Consider the following 17,421-nt stretch of genomic DNA (forward strand, 5'->3'; position numbering starts at 1 on the left):
AGTTAATTAGGGAAAACAGTGACCTGGGCATAAAATATCATGTTAGGGGAACAAACTCTTAGGTTTTGTTTCCTGAACTTCTGGGGACTCTTATGTCCCTGGTTATCTGCTAAAGAATGTAATTCTACCTGTTAGAGAACTCTTAATAGTTAGACTGAAATTAACAATTTGATTGAACATTTTTGTTTTTATATTAATTTGCATTCATAGAATGAGAACGACTTACTGACGTGAAAAATATTAAAATAGTCCAATTCCTCAAATTAAATGTATTACACAAAAATAAAGAGACATTCGAATATTCAATTAAGGATAAACATAAGAGCTTGCAACTTTCAATGTGACAAATTCCAGGACTGTGAAACTGCAAATATCTTACTGAAGTACCAGAAGATCCTACTCTAGTAGTTGAGGGAACAGGTAGAAAATAAAATACATGATCCAAAATTTATATGTTTATTCACTCTTTATACCAACACCTTAAACAATGATATCATAATCATAATAGCAACCATTTTTTGAGTACATACTGTATGAGACAGGTACAGGTACTTTATGTACAGTTGCTTATTTAATTCTGTAAGAATTAAATTTCATAGATAAAAAACTGAAACTCAAAGAAGATAAACAACTTATCTAAGGGTCACAAAGCTAGGGAGATATCTGATCACCTTAATAATGCCTGGGAGGTAAAAATTTTTACGATTTTCCTCCTAATATTCTCTTCTCTAACAAAGTTTATAAACTGTTTACATGCACTCTTACATGTAAGAAAAGGATTGGGGCTTCCCTGGAGGCGCAGTAGTTAAGAATCTGCCTGTCAATGCAAGGGACACGGGTTCGAGCCTTGGCCCAGGAAGATCCCACATGCCGCAGAGCAACTACGCCCGTGCGCCACAACTACTGAGCCTGCGCCCTGTGCTCTGCAACAAGAAGCCACTGCAATGGGAAGCCCGCGCACCATGACGAAGAGTAGCCCCCGCTCGCCACAACTAGAGAAAGCTCGTGCACAGCAACAACGACCCAACACAGCCAAAAATAAAAACAAATAAATAAATAAATTAAAAAAAAAAAAAAAGGATTATTCTTAGCCCAGTCATGTGGCTGGCCTATTCCAGAACAGAGCTGTGGTAAAAAGAGTCAGGTTTACCTTGCTGTCTCCAAGCACTGTGATGATAGAGATGCCTAAGTTCTTCACATGTTGCTTGATGTTTGGGCCCATGGCTACTGCCAACTGCTGGAGGATATTCAACGTCTGCTGCACCTGGGTAGGAAAAGCCAACACCTTACGTTCAAACCATTGCAAGGTGTGCTCAAAGTTTTGCAAGTTTGCTGCTATACACTCAATGCAGTAGGAAGTTTCTGGCCTACTTTAAAAAATCAGCTCATTATGATACTAATCAGCTTATGAATAATTTTTGGGTGATGGTGTCTCCTTTTATCATCAGTTCATAAAATTGGAATATTAGAATTTTCGACTAGAGATTACAATGCTTTATAATTTTAAAGTAAGGTAAAGCCTAGTTTAAGAAAAATCTCACATAAAAATCCAAATTTAAAAATTAGAAATTAACTTGTTTATGGGTATTACAAGCAGTTTTATACAAAAATACTTAATATCAGAGCCCTGTAAACAGCAAATCTGAGATTCATGAAAATTTGATTAATAAACTTGCCATCTACCAACATATCTTGAGGCACACTTAAAAAATTAAAGGAAGCTATTTCTAGTTCAAAGCAATAGAGTGACTAACTCCTTTTTGTTTTTGCTGCTGAAGGTTACTGAAAAGGATCACCCTGCAGGGGCAGAGAGGGGAGAGAAAAAAACAGGCATATATTCTACGTACCAAGATTTTATTTGAATCGTTGAGTCGACCCTTCAAGGCAGTTGGAAGTTCACCTATGTTTGGCTGGATAAATTTTGCTTCATTGATAATACCTGCCACTTCATCTAGGCCTTCTTTCCTGATCTTCCAATTCTTGTCACCAATCTTAGACACCAACTCTGAAGTGATTTTATCACTGAAAAAAAAAGACAGAATCCTTAATTCCAGATGCCTAAAAGAACAATGATGTCACAGAAGTACCCTGACTGAGAAACAGAAGACACCATTAAGAACTAAGTATAATACATCAAATAAATCATTAGCAACAAACCTGATTTCTGTCCTTGGCAAAAGATCCACAACATCATTGCCCCCATCATCTGGTTCGTCTCCATCTTCTCCTTCATCTGTACCACTTGTACTGTGTTTGGAAATCCCTCTGGTTGGAGCAGGTGGGTTCTGTCCCTGCATCTACACACAAATAAGTCAGTGAGGCTAATGAACTTGATGAAGAATATGAGAGCAAACTGGTTAGAGAATGGTACCTGTGTCAAACTTTCATATTCCTTCATAATATTTAATATTCACACAGCACATATTTTAATTCCTACTTAGATTCCAATTTTGAGACTATGTGACAAAAGATATCTTTATACAAACCTATTAGAATATGACTTCTCAATCATAAAGCTGTCATTTGACTTGTATGCCCAAGACAATACACAGCAAGTCTGCCAAAACTTAGCAATTTCAATTAGAAAGTTTATTCAAGGAAGGTCAAGTTTCTTTTTACTTAAAAAAAAAAATTTAATGTTATATTTAGTGTACTTTTGGAATAGGTAATACATTCAAAATGTTTAATATTCCAAAGCCACAAAGGGGAAAATGTCCCATCCTATACTATAGCTATCTAGTTCTCTTCCTCACAAAGTCATCTATTTCTTATGAATTCTTCCCAGGGATACCTTATACATATAAAAGCAAATACATACACATTCTTCATTCCAAAGGGTTAAAAGTTTAAACTTAACTAATATAAGCATTCTCAAGTCAACTATGGATTGTATCATTTGTGGAATCTTTACCTTCTCAAATTCTGCATCTATCTGGGATAGGAGGGCAGGCTTCTCATCCTCAAAGAACATTCGCAAAGAGGGACCAACGTACAGATACATCACGCCAAGCAAGGTGATGGCAGAAGTCCTCACAGCCTGGCAGAACAAAAATAACTTTTCAGATCAGAACAGAACCATAAAGATGGCTGTACTTACTACTCTTCCTATATATGCTGGTATGTACTCACTGGGTTTGTTGCAGCAAGAGCTGTCTTCACATTGCTAATGAAAGCTTTCACGTTCAATCTAGAAGAAATGATACTTAGAATGAAAAACAAGTGAAACCTCAAAATACTCAATGGAGTTTTATAAAGCCAGACTCTAGAACCAGCTTCCTTTAGATATGTCCTGAGTTTCACCTATTCTCTTTCTACACTCATTTAAAGTAAGCTTTAAATACTATCTATATGCATTAGATCAATCCAGTGTTGATCTCTTTCCTGAACTCCAGATTCATATATCCGACTGCCTTTGTGACATTTCCATTTTTATGTCTAGTAGATAACCTACATCTGTCAAAACCAAACTCCTGATTGTCCACAGCCCGCCCCCAAACCTGTTCTTCCCATAGTCTTCCCTATCTCAGTAAACAGGCACTTCATTCTCCAGTTGCTCAGGCCATCCCTGACTCCTCAGTCACCCTTGACTCCTCTTCTCTCTTAAGTTCAATATCCTGCTTAGTTCTACCTTCAAAATATATTCTGAATCATAATACTTCCAAGCCATATAATTTCTTGACAGGATTATTTCAGTAGCCTTCTAATTAGTCTCCCTGCTTCTGCCCTTGATCTTCACTATCTGTTCTGACTGAATAATCCTTGTATTATTCTGCTCAAAACTATCTAATGGTTTCCAATTTATTCAAAACTTTGAGGCCCTACACAACCTGGGCCCCTGTTCTTTCTTCAGTCTTTATCTCCTACCACTCCCTACTCCCTCACTCTTCTACTCCAACTGCATTCTGAAGAACAATTACTCCTTGCTATTTTAAAATATATCACATGTGCTCCTGCCACAGGGCTTTTGCACTTGCTGTTCCCTTCGTCTAGAATGTTTTTCTCCCAGGACTTCCCTAACCACTTCCTGACGCAGTGGTTAAGAACCTGCCTGCCAATGCAAGGGACACAGGTTCAAGCCCTGGTCCAGGAAGATCCCACATGCCGCGGAGCAACTAAGCCTGTGCACCACAACTACTGAGCCTGAGCTCTAGAGCCCGCGAGCCACAACTACTGAGCCTGCGTGCCACAACTACTGAAGCCCGTGCGCCTAGAGCCCGTGCTCCGCAACAAGAGAAGCCACCGCAACGAGAAGCCCACGCACCACAATGAAGAGTAGCCCCTGCTCGCCGCAACTAGAGAAAGCCTGCGCACAGCAACAAAGACCCAATACAGCCAAAAATAAATAAATAAAATAACTTTATAAAAAAAAAAATCTTGGCTTTGCCACTTTCTGTGACTTGGGCAGATCACTCAAGCTTTCTGTGCTCTAGTTTCCTCATCTATAAAAGGAGAGAACAATACCTCACATGGTTTTTAATGATGATTAAATCAAATGAGTTATTTAGAAAGTGCCAGGCATAAAGTAAGTCTATAAAATTTTGCTAAATAAAATACAATAGTTCCCCCTTATCTGGGAGGGATACTTTCCAAGACCCCCCAGTGGATTCCTGAAACCGTGGATAGTACTACATATACTATTTTTTTCCTATACCTATGGAACTATGATAAAGTTTAATTTATAAATTAGACACAGTAAGAGATTAGTAATAATAACTAATAACAGAATAGAACAATTATAACAATATACTGTAATAAAAGTTATGTGAGTGTGCTCTTTCTCCTTTATCAATTTTTTCAACTCTACCAGAAATGCAGAGGCTGCTTCACTGGCAAACGCAGCCTCTCCTATAATTTTTACATTTTTCAGTCCCAACCTGTTTCTGAATCTGTGTAGCCATCCTTACTTGCAGCAAATGGCTTGGTGTCACTTGTTTCAGGGGATCCCTTACTGAAATCTTCATAGCCTGCACGCTTTTGGGTGGAACACATTGCCATCAGTCATGTTTTCTTTCCGTTTATGTCTTCCACCCAAAAATTCAATGCCTTTTCCATCTTAACTAAGCACTTACAATGTTTGCAGTTTGAGGTGCAACAGTGAAACTCACGAATTTCTTTTTCCTTCACAATTTATGGATAGAAGATTCTTACTGTAGATCTTAGCAACCTCAGCATGCCAGTTTTTTCTTTCCTTACTGAGTTGAGAACTTTCACTTTTTTACTTAAAGGAAGCACTTTACAGCTTCTTTTTAGCATATCCAAATTGCCAGCATCTCTACTCTTGCACTTTGGGGCAATTTTTTTTTTTTTACGACCTTTTTGATGTGGACCATTTTTAAAGTCTTTATTTAATTTCTTACAATATTGCTTCTGTTTTATGTTTTTGTTTTTTGGCCGCGAGGCATGTGGGATCTTAGCTCCCTGACCAGGGATCGAACCTGCTCCCCCTGCATTGGAAAGCAAAGTCCCAACCACTGGACAGCCAGGGAAGTCCCATAGGGCCATTATTAAGTAAAATAAGGGTTACTTGAACAGCAGCACTACAATACCACAAGGATCGATCTGTAACTGAGACAGCTACTAAGTGACTGATGGGTGGGATACACTGGACAAACGAATGATTCATATTCTGGGCAGGACAGAATGAGATTTCATCATGCTACTCAGAACGGCCCACAGTTTAAAACTTATAAATTGTTTATTTCTGAAATTTTCCATTTAATATTTTTTGAATGCAGTTGACTGTGGGTAACTGAAACTGTGGAAGGTGAAACCACAGATAAGCGGGGGACTACTGTAAACAAATGTGATCAATAGACAAATAACTTTGGGAAAGAGTGGGTTAAACAAGTGTCTCAACTGCAGGACTTCTCAGAGCCTTTAATTTTCCAACGTGCACTATAGATCTCTAAACAAGTGTGATTTTATATAGTATTTTCCAAATGTATTTGACTAGAAATCCTTGGAACTGGCTTTTCTGTGGGACAGTTACAAATACTTGAGGAAAAATAACTTAGAGAACTCTAATATTAGTGGATATCAAAATGCAGGAGCACAAGCCAATATAGGCTTTTGGAACAAAGGTAGTCTTGTTTTATATAAATTATAGGCAATCCAGCTCTGGCTTCTCAGAAATAAGCAGCAATAGCTACAACAAATATAATCACCAGTTAGAGACTGGCAAAACATGTGCTTGATTTCTTTCTGACTTACCCAGAAAAACCAAATTCTTTTATTGCATTTGATAGCCAATTCAGAGTTTCTGACTGATTCTTGGGATTCTTCTGTAAGAAAGCCATTGACATAACCTGGAGTGGAAAAACAAACATACAAAAAACCAAAACAGATCTGTGTTTTCTCTCAGATTTCTCACAGAAATATAGCTTGACATTAAGGCAGTAGTAGATTAAGCGTGGTTTTCCTGATGCTAACACAACTGCAAGAATGCCTTAGGAATGAAATATTTAATTTACACAAGAAAATGAGGTAAGTGATAGAAGTATTAAAAGCATTCTCACAGTATTGTACATCAACTAATACTTCAATAAAAAAAATTTTTTAAAAGGCAATCTGGACTGTTTACAACTTTTCATTAGTGGTCACTCTGGATGATAATGTCTTAAGAGAAAATTACTTTCATTCTTAATAGAATATTCTTGACTAAGACAATTTTAATTATCAGGCAACAGTGCAAAAATTACTAAAGGTAGAAGTAAAACAGTATCAAAAAAGGTTTTACTTGAGAAGAAAAGAACTAAAGTTTAACTAATAACTTTAAACTAAAATTTGGGAAAAAACTGGGAAAACTTGAGGAAAGAGAGCTCTGTGTCACTAACCTGTTCAGCTGTCCATGGCAACATACAAGCTTCTGCTATTGCTGTCATAGCTTCTTTTGCATTGTTCCCACATTTCACATCTCCAATCTTGTCTACAAGGCCATCTAAGACGATCTGAGCTGAAGTTTTGGAAAAATTTCCCTTCTGGGCAATCAAAGCAACTATGTGAAGCTTCATTTGCATCACCTGAACAAGGATAAGTATCAGAAAGTTATGAGTAAGCCAAAGACATTTTTTTGGCGGGGGTGGGATGTGCCACGCGGCTTCTGGGATCTTAGTTCCCTGACCAGAGATTGAACCAGGCCCTCGGCAGTGAAAGTGCCAAGTCCTAACCACTGGACCGCCAGGGAATTGCCCAAAGACATTTATTTATTTACTTATTTTTATAGCAGCCTGAAGATGTAACAGCTGAGAACATGACCAAACTAAAATCAAACTTTAAACCAAGAAACAAAATAATTTTTATCCTTTAATTGTTATCAATTAATGTAGCTGACAGCTAAGACAGAAAAAAACTCAGTGTTTTAAAATATTAACAAGCAATGTTACCACATGAAGTTTATGAATTGAAAAATATAATTTCTATATTCTCCTTCTCCTATGGTTATCTGCATATAGTACTGAGCATACATCCTGAAATACATAATAAAATGACCATACTAATTCAGAGTTCCTACTAGAGTTGCCCACAAAAAAAATTACAACCCTCGTGTACACACACACACACACACACACACACACACACACACACACACACACACCAGAACTTGAGAGATTTAAAGAATTTGTAGATTTTTAAGTGGAAGAATGGAAGGAACTGTGAAAAACAATTTAAAGATATTAATGTGATGATGGCAGATGTCTGGGACTTCAGACACTTTTGATCGAAAATATTTCCCTTTGTCCTGTTTGAATATTTAAATAACAAGTGTTGGCAAGGAAGCAGAGAAACTGGAACTCTCCTGCACTGCTAGTGCAAAGATAAAATGGTACAGCCACTTTAGAAAACAGTTTGTCAGTTTCTCAGAAAGTTAAACAGAGTCACCATAAGACCCAGAAATTCTACTAGGTATATACATGTGTTCACACAAAAGTTTGTACATGAAAGTTCATAGTAGCATTATTCACAATAGCCCCAAAGCAGAAACAATGCAAATGCCCATCAACTTAGGAATGGGAAGGGACTTCCCTGGTGGTCCAGTGGTTAAGACTCCGTGCTTCCAATGAAGGGGTCGCAGGATCCCTGGTTGGAGAACTAAGATTCCATATGCTGCGTGACACAGCCGAAGAAAAAACAAAGAACTTATGAATGGGTAAATAAAATGTTGTATATCCATACGATGGAATACTGTTTAGCAATAAAAGACTGTAGGGCTTCCCTGGTGGCGCAGTGGTTGACAGTCCACCTGCTTATGCAGGGGACGTGGGTTCGTGCCCCAGTCTGGGAGGATCCCACATGCCGCGGAGCAGCTGGGCCCGTGGGCCATGGCCGCTGAGCCTGCATGTCCGGAGACTGTGCTCCGCAGCGGGAGAGGCCATGGCCGTGAGAGGCCCGCGTACCGCAAAAAAAAAAAAAAAAAGACTGTAGAGTTGATATATGCTACAGTATGGATGAACCTTGAAAACATTATGCTAAGTAAAAGCCAGACACAAAAGGCCACATCATTCTATTTACATGAAATGTCCAGGAGAAGTGATCCATAGAGAGAGAAAGTAGATTAATTGTTGCCAGGGACTAGGGGTGGGGACTTGGGGAGGAATAGAGAGTGACTACTGATGGGTATGGGGTTTCTTTTTGGGGTGATGAAAATACTCTAAAATTAAATAGTGGTAGGAGTTGCTAACTATGTGTATAGACTAAAAACAGCTGCACTGTGCCGTTTAAAACAAAAGTTGTTATAAAGGAAAAAAGATATAAAATTATCTCTTGATATGGATCTAATACAAAGAAGTGTATTAGCTCAAATCAGGTGTGCTTCTTTCACCTATCTGAGAAGCTACGTAAGGGGAGTTTTAAAAGTGGTGGTGTGAGGGGAAGAAGGCAGTATCAGAACCTTCTGGCACGGGAAACCTTTGTGGAGCTGGATGGTTTGGATGAGGTTATAACGCAGTGCTAAGGGAACAGTAAGCAAGGGAGCTATGGTCCTAAACAGAGAATAAGAGATGGCAAAACAGAAGTAAAAAAGAGACTAGCAGGAAGCCAAAAATAAACCTGATACATTTCAAACTTTTGTTTCCCATCAGCTCTATGTATGTCTAGAGGAGAAGAAGAAAACACTTTTCTCATTTTCCTTCATGTATTACTTTCCTATACCTCCCTTTACACCTACTTTTTAAACTAAATAACGCTACTGCTCAATTTCATCTCTATTATCAGTTAATGAGTTAAACCGATTACGTGGTAATTTTTTATTGGCAATTTAAAGACTACATTTATTTTTTAATGCAAAGAAATAAGAAAGCTATCTCATTGTTCATCCCTCCCTATATTCGAGGGCTTCCAGGTCTAAATAATGAGAAAAATGCATACATATGAATTAACAAACAATAAGTATTTGTATATATATAAACTCCTAAATGCACAAAGTTAGAGTTATGTGTTTAATCAAAATGCACACATTCCACTGTTCATTTAAAATTACATGACACATTGGCTGAGTGATTTTAAAAAAAAGAACAAGCTAAAAATTACCAAACTATACCTCTCTAATACACCATAGGATGATGTAATGAAAATTACTTCAATAAAAGATAATAAATCTCTAATTTAAATATACCTGAAAATTAGTTTCTTTCCATCCAGGTTTCTTGGCCAGCATCCTCACTAATGCCTGGCATGGCATTTCAGTTCGGTCCATTAGTTCAACAGCCTTGAAGTAAAACAAGATAGTAGGAGAGTTAAGGGATTAATGATTAGTTCCAAGGGAACAGTATATACCAAATCAATTACGTGTTTACCTTTGAAGGAGTGAGGGGAATAGAAATGAGGAGGGTCACAGATAGAGCTTGTTTACTTTCTGTTCTAATACTTTGTTTCTTAAGTTGGATGTTTGGTATATGGTTGTTATAGTGATGCCACTGAAACTCTTTTTTTCACATTTCAGGAATTCATAAATAATTTGCCCCAAAGAAAGTAACAGTTTTAATTTGCCCAGTGTATGGCTGAAACTGCTTATACATATTTTGACTTATTCGATTTTCCTAAAAACATAGCAAAGTAGAGTAGGTTAGAAGCATTTAAGTACAGGTTTCAAAGAAGCACACCCAGGGCTAAGCTTGAGTGGCGGATGCAGGACTGGAAGCCAGGACTCCTGGCTCAAGTCGCAGCATTCTTGCAGTTTCTCCACACCCCTCCTCATTAGAATCAAAGAGTGTGTGCCAAAATAAACCACCATGCTCCTGTCCAACACAGATTTTTTTTAAAGAAGCTTCTCATACCAAGTGATAATGTCTATTCTTCTGAGAATCATGACAACAAAGAGGGAAACATAAAATGGATGAGGGGTGTTTTACGTGAAGAGACCTGTTTGCCTAGTAAGTTTAATACCATAATATTAAAATTCAGGGACTTCCCTGGTGGCACAGTGGTTAAGAGTCTGCCTGCCAATGCAGGGGACATGGGTTCAATCCCTGGTCTGGGAAGATCCCTGGTCTGCCACGGAGCAACTAAGCCCGTGCGCCCCAACTACTGATGCCTGCGTGCCCTAGAGCCCACGTGCCACAACTAGTAAAGCCTGCACGCTCCAGGGCCTGCACGCTGCAACTACTGAACCCGCGTGCTTCAACTACTGAAGCCCATGTGCCTAGAGCCCGTGCTCTGCAACAAGAGAAGCCACCGCAATGAGAAGCCTGTGCACCTCAATGAAGAGTAGCCCCCGCTCACCACAACTAGAGAAAGCCTGAGTGCAGCAACAAAGACCCAACACAGCCAAAAAAAAAAAAAATTAAAAATAAAATAAAATTCATGTAAGCCTTATAATTCAGAATAAACCTAATTTTCTTGAGTATGCATCACTTAGGTTATGAGCTGATAGAAGCCACAGAAAGCAGATGTTGAAAGATAAATACTAAACAGCTAAAAAGCAAATAAAAACCCCACCTCATCTTTAGTTAACACCCTGCAGACATGTTCACTGGTTACAAAATACAGCAATTAGGACTAGTCCTTCATTTATCAATTCATCACTTCTGTATGATGTAATTTTCTTTCACATTCAACTCATCCCTGTGTACCCACCTTTTGGAACTCTTCCATACAGGCCAGCCTTTCCTTCCAGTTACTGCTGTCTAGAAGCTGTATACAGGTAGCAGGAAGGACAGCTGAAGCTTTTTCTTCACATACTTCTATCTGTAAGATACAAAACATTAACACTAATAATTGCTTAAGGAAACAGATGGCAACAATGTAAGAATACCCCAGCCAAAACTACAAGAACACTCCCATAGGTGTGTTTTAGTATCTGAGGATTCTATTATACTACTGTAAAGGGGAAGTTTGTCCAAGGCACAGTTTCAATAAGCTAAAAAGACATCCATTAACTATACGTTACAGAACTCAGAAAAGAAAGAACCTGAACCTCCTCATAGGCAATGACTTTCCGTGGTTTTGAGTTTGAGGCATACTGTATAATACTGACCGAGAGCTCAGGCTCCACTATTTCTTTAGTCTCCAACCCTTTCTTGTTCTTGGTTCCAGTGCTCCCTGCGCCTCCTAGTGCAGCTGGTTTCCCCTTCTTCGGTGGCCCGCCAGGCTAAAAGCAAACAGAAAAATATTAAACCACTTAAGGATTTAGAATAGTGATTCTTAGACATTTTGGGATTAGAGATTCCTCAAAAATTTGATTAAAATGAGGGATCACTCAACCAACAGCGACAACAAAAAGACCCATATTTTCTGTGCCCACAGAATTTAGCAATTTCAAGGGCAGACAGACCTCCTGAAGATCATTCATGGGGAATCTGTAGAAGCTGTGTTAAGAACCTCTAGGGTTTCCCTGGTGGCGCAGTGGTTAAGAATCCGCCTGCCAATGCAGGGGACGTGGGTTCGAGCCCTGGTCCAGGAAGATCCCACATGCCGCAGAGCAACTAAGCCTGTGTACCACAACTACTGAAGCCCGCATGCCTAGAGCCCATGCTCCACTACAAGAGAAACCACCGCAATGAGAAGCCCGAGCACCACAACGAAGACAACAGCAACTAGAGAAAAGTCCATGAGCAGCAACGAAGACCCAACACAGCCAAAAATAAATAAAATTAAAAAAAAAAAAGAACCTCTAATTCAAAATGAGCTAATGAGATAAATGAAATAAAAACAATAAACTGGATTTATGCTACATTTACAGATTAATTTGAGAATTAATGTTTGATGCCTTTAAATGCCTCTAGATCCTTCCTACACTAGTAAAGGGCAGTTTCTGAGTTATAACATTTACTCACTATTTAACCACAAAGTACTCACTATTTAACCACAAAGTTACTCCAAGTAACATGGAATATGTTATTACTCACTGTAGAACTATCTAATTTGTGAAGAAAAAGAGGTGTTACGCCAATTTCAGTGAGTGTTCTAGTTATGTTGAAGATGGCCATCTCACTGAATATTTTTTATTGTTTTATTAGTTTTCCAGTTGACTTGCTTGGGTTTTCCAAGAATATGATCATATAATCTATAAAAATGATATATTTAATCATATCAAAGTATCCATCCATTTCTATACGGTTAAGAATTTTTATCAAGAAGACATGCTGAAATTTATTATATTCCTTTTCAGTGTTTGAAATTAGACTTCTTTTGATCTATAAATTCAGTAATTTTTCTAATATCAAACTATCCTTGCGATCCTGGAATAAACTTCAGTTGCTCATACTTTCTATTGCACCCACTGGATTCTATCTGCTAATATTCTATTTAAATATCTTGATTTAAATTTATGTCACCCCCAGTTTTGAAAGGTCACAAGAAAATAGCAGTTTATCATAAGGTATACAGCCAAGGGCAGTAACATTAATATGGCAACACACATCACTGTCCACATCATTCCTTCTACCTATTTTGGATATTTGTTAAGCAATGCCCAAACCTAAAAAGAAAAGATAAAATGACAGAGGACCAATTTAGTCTTGAACATCCAGAGCTGTTCTGAAACCACTGTTATCTTGAACATATTCTGAGCTTTTAAGGTGGGGTTAGCAAAGCTAAGATGCTGGTTTTTAATCCAATGGAAACCTCTAACACTTGCCAGTTCACATTAGCACTATGATTTTATTGGTTCATAATAACTACCCCATGAAGAGAGATTTAATTGTTTTCTCACTGTAAAAATAGAAAATTTTACACTCTTTGATTTACTAGAACACCTCTTCTGGATCCTTTCTTGTATATAATAGTACTCTGTTTTATTAATTGAGAGGCACCTCAATTAATAAATCTCCTTTTTTTTTTTAAACATAGACATACATGTTTATTGGCTTAGTAGGTTTATTAGATGATACTGTCCTACTGATTTTTTCAAAAGAACAAAAGCAGGTCCTTCCCCACTCCACCCACAGCTTATTCTTGGGGGAAGGAAAAGAATCCCTTATAAGAGAAAGCCGGCTAGCATGGAAAGGTTCAGCAAGATAAGAAAAGGTCTTAAGGTGCTGCACCCAGGTCACTGTCCAGAGAGGCAGGAGCTGGTGAGAAAGGAGAAAATAGCTGCCAACTCCCTGTACTGGAGTACTGAAGAGACAGCATAACATGAAAGTACACAGACTCTGTAGCTAGATACCTGGGTTCAAATCCCAGTTCTGCAACTCTGGTCATTCAACAAATATATGCAGAGCTCCTGCTATATGCCGGAGCCTCTTCTATGCACAAGTGGTCAAGCAGTGACAAGATCTCTATCCTTTAAAGTTTACAATACAGTGTGGGGAGACAGAATAAACAAACAAGTGAATTGTAAGAGCATGTGCAGGACATGTAACCTTGCTGAGCCCCAGTTTCCTTTTCTGGAAAAACAGGGATCACAAAACCCTTATCTCAAGGATTGTTATGATGATTAAATAAGATTATGTAGGTAAAATGCTTCACAAAGTAAAGCTCACTAAATATCAGTTCTCTTCTCCTAACTCCAGGCTGGGGCTCAGGGTGGAAAAGAGAATCAAACTTCTTGCATTTTCAGCAGATAACTTCATGCTTAAGAGAATCCAGTCCAAGAAAAGTGTTCACTGTAAGAATGCCATATTTGCCCTTGGTCATTTCCCCCTCTTCTACACTAGAAAGTGAGACCCTGATGGAATGGAGACTCGGTGCTGCAATTCCAGAGCATTATTAGCAAAATGACCTTATGTTAAGTTAGAAAATGAACTTACATTATTAATGTTATGTACCTTGCCATACTATTTCATTATTATTTTTAATAAATTTATTTTATTTATTTTTGGCTGCATTGGGTCTGTTGCTGCACGTGGGCTTTCTCTAGTTGCAGCAGGCAGGGGCTACTCTTTGCTGTGGTGTGCAGGCTTCTCTTGTTGCGGAGCACAGGCTCTAGGTGCGCAGGCTTCAGTAGTTGTGGCACGTGGGCTCAGTAGTTATGGCTCGCAGGCTCAGCAGTTGTAGCACACGGGCTTAGTTGCTCTGTGGCATGTGGGATCTTCCCAGACTAGGAATCGAACTCGTGTCCCCTGCATTGGCAGGTGGATTCTTAACCACTGCGCCACCAGGGAAGTCCCTATTTCATTATTTAATGATACTTTCTGATGCCTTAAAATGTACTCCTGTATCTTCATTACCATTTTTATCTCTATATAGGTTTCAAATAACCAAACGTACTATTGGAATATGCTGTCTTCATTAAAAGACGCTCTGCTGTATTTTGAATGTTGTAATGAGTTCATCTCTCAAATGAAATCATATTGAAGAACAACCCTGAACCTGAGATTCAGACCCTACCTTACTAAATTCTAATTTTTAAACCATATTTTCCAAGTCATCTATTAACCTTAGTAGCAGGTGCCTTTTTTAAGGGTCCTGGTTTGGGTGCTGAAATGTCCTTTGTGTCCTTATCTCCTGTAGCCCCTGAAGCAGCAGCTCTTCCCGGCACAGGCTTGAACTCCTTCTTGTCAGCTGCAAGTCCAGCTTTCTTACCATGTACGAGCTCTACTTTTTCTGAACATTCTTTGATCTGGAGAATGAAATTGAGATAGACGTCACTGAGCCTAACTTTGAAACACAATCATTACATTACTTAATAAGTCACTTCTAAACCACAACTACATGAGAATTCAGAGAGAAAAGTTTCCTTTTCAACAAAGATAAATTATCCATATTTTCTTGGCAGTAGATATACATTAATGACGTCTTACATTATATTTCTATGCAAATGAGAATTTACTAAACTTACAATAACCACATTTTTGTAGAAAATGAACTTACGTTTACTGGGGGGGAAGGGGGGGAGAGATAAATAGGGAGATTAGGATTGACATATACACACTACTATATATAAAATAGGTAACTAATAAGGACCTACTGTATAGCAGAGGGAACTCTACTCAATAATCTGTAATGACCTATACGGAAAAAGAATCTAAAAAAGAATGGATATATGTACAACTGAATCACTTTGCTGTACAGCAGAAACTCACACAACACTGTAAATCAACTATACTGCAATGAAAATTAAAAATAAACAATAACCATATTTTTGATGGAAGACATTCATATTTAGAAAGGCAATTTTCCAGGTATTAGAAATGAAATTAACTCAAAACATCATTTTTACCTCCTCTACAGATTGGTCATTCAATTTTATTTTATTTTATTTTTTATAATTTGAAAGATATTTCTACTAATCAAGAAATTCTGATCAAAAGGATACCAGTAAACAAACCCATATTGCACAGAGACAGGACCGCTATCCAATTTCATTAAAACCCATTACTAACCTACCTTATCAAGCTTGAGTTTGTCGACATCAGCTAAGAATGGGTTTACTGCTTTCTCACCAACCACCTTCAAAGCAGTACCCAATGCTTCAAATGCAGCATCTCTGACTTCAGGAGCAGAATCATTGATGTGCTATAGTCCGAAGTAAGCAAGATGATCTTGATACAAGGTTCTTTAGGTATTACTGATTTTAATTCAGACTGATGGTTGTTAGATAAAGAATTTGCTTTTTACAATTCACAGAATCTAAGCTTAGCTTTCTATTTGCCAATTAAGTTACCCTTCCTCTTACCCTCTATCTAAAATGCTTCATACTCAAATGATCTTTAAATATTCTAAACTGGATGCCTGTGCTTGACCAGATCCAGCTGAATATCAGTTTATGGGCCAAATAAGAAATAAAAGTTTTAGTAGTTAGTGAAATTATAAAGCTAATTTGTGCTTTTCTTCAAGAACAGGAACATAAATAATACAAGAATTTGGATTCAATTTTCAAAGCTACAGAGGGTCTCTCCTCAAAAGACAATAATCTACAGTCTTAAAGTCAAGTAGTCACTGTACACAATCAGTAGAAAAAACAAAATCTTGCCTAGGTATAAAATATTTCCTCAATTTCAAAGAAAGTCTATACCTTAAGTAGAGCAGCACAAAAGGGCTTTAGTAAGCTCTTTGGCAGGGTAGAAGCAGTGCAGTGGCGGAAGCTTCTTGCAATAAAAAGAGATGTCTGCTGCTTGATGGTTGGATTTTTATTATCCATTACTGCTAAAACATCCTCACTGATGTTCTGTAGTGTGGTCTTTAGAAAGAAAATGTGGTCAATAAGCTTTTCTCAAATGTAAAGAACAATCAAAATATTACATTGACAAACTTTACTTTAGACAAACACAAACTCAACTTACAGTAAGAAAGATTGCATCAATTGCCTCCTGCAGGGCTTGTACCACTTGAGGCTTCTTCTCTTTGAATTTCTCCAAAATGGTTGGTACAACCTTTAAAAGTGAATAGTTGGAATGTATTCGGCAAAAAAAAAAAAAAAAAGGAATGATGTACTGATATATGCTACAACATGGATCAACTTTGAAAACATTATGCTAAGTGAAAGATGCCAGTCACAAAGGACCACACGTGTATTATTCCATTTGTACAAAACTTCAAATCCACAGAAGCAGAAAAGTATATCAGTTGTTGCCAGGGTCTGGGGGAGGGGAGAATGGGGAGTGACTGCTAATGGATATAGGGTTTCTTTTTGGGGTGGTGAAAATGTTCTGGAATTAGATAGTAGTGATGGTAACACACCCTTATGAATATACTAAAACCACTGAATTATATACTTTAAGACGGTGAATTTTATAGTAAGTTATATCTCAATAAAACTTATTAAAACAATGTTTGCCTCTACCAAAATAAACAAAAAAAATAAACATCTAAGTTGGATTAAGAAGTCATTTCCTTTCTTGAAGGGCATAAGAATCTTATGCTGGAACAATCTTATGCCTATACCACCACAGCAATGTTTCTCAACCTTTTTTTTGCACCTGTACCTTATATGCAACCTTACAATCATTTTTATCAGTAACAACTCTTATTGGACAAAATGATCCTCAACTAGGTGGATTTAGGGTAGGGGAACAGGTATAGTATACAATCCTTCCTCCCCACCCA

At 37.8% G+C, this 17,421-nt stretch overlaps 1 protein-coding gene across 1 annotated transcript in view; it reads right to left on the bottom strand.

Annotated features, from left to right (window-relative positions):
• Positions 1-17,421, bottom strand: part of CKAP5 (cytoskeleton associated protein 5) — a 109,432-nt gene that overhangs the window by 35,146 nt on the left and 56,865 nt on the right. The window contains exons 10-23 of the mRNA XM_060018807.1: positions 16,659-16,748; positions 16,391-16,555; positions 15,763-15,891; positions 14,813-14,995; positions 11,471-11,584; positions 11,071-11,181; positions 9,611-9,703; positions 6,834-7,019; positions 6,211-6,305; positions 3,130-3,187; positions 2,912-3,037; positions 2,158-2,297; positions 1,848-2,022; positions 1,151-1,264 (exon numbers count right to left, since the gene is read on the bottom strand). Of these exons, the coding sequence (XP_059874790.1) occupies positions 1,151-1,264; positions 1,848-2,022; positions 2,158-2,297; positions 2,912-3,037; positions 3,130-3,187; positions 6,211-6,305; positions 6,834-7,019; positions 9,611-9,703; positions 11,071-11,181; positions 11,471-11,584; positions 14,813-14,995; positions 15,763-15,891; positions 16,391-16,555; positions 16,659-16,748 (1,779 nt within the window). The remainder of the gene's footprint in view (positions 1-1,150; positions 1,265-1,847; positions 2,023-2,157; positions 2,298-2,911; positions 3,038-3,129; positions 3,188-6,210; positions 6,306-6,833; positions 7,020-9,610; positions 9,704-11,070; positions 11,182-11,470; positions 11,585-14,812; positions 14,996-15,762; positions 15,892-16,390; positions 16,556-16,658; positions 16,749-17,421) is intronic.

The sequence above is a fragment of the Delphinus delphis genome, chromosome 8 (genome assembly GCF_949987515.2).
Source record: "Delphinus delphis chromosome 8, mDelDel1.2, whole genome shotgun sequence".
Classification (NCBI taxonomy): domain Eukaryota; kingdom Metazoa; phylum Chordata; class Mammalia; order Artiodactyla; family Delphinidae; genus Delphinus; species Delphinus delphis.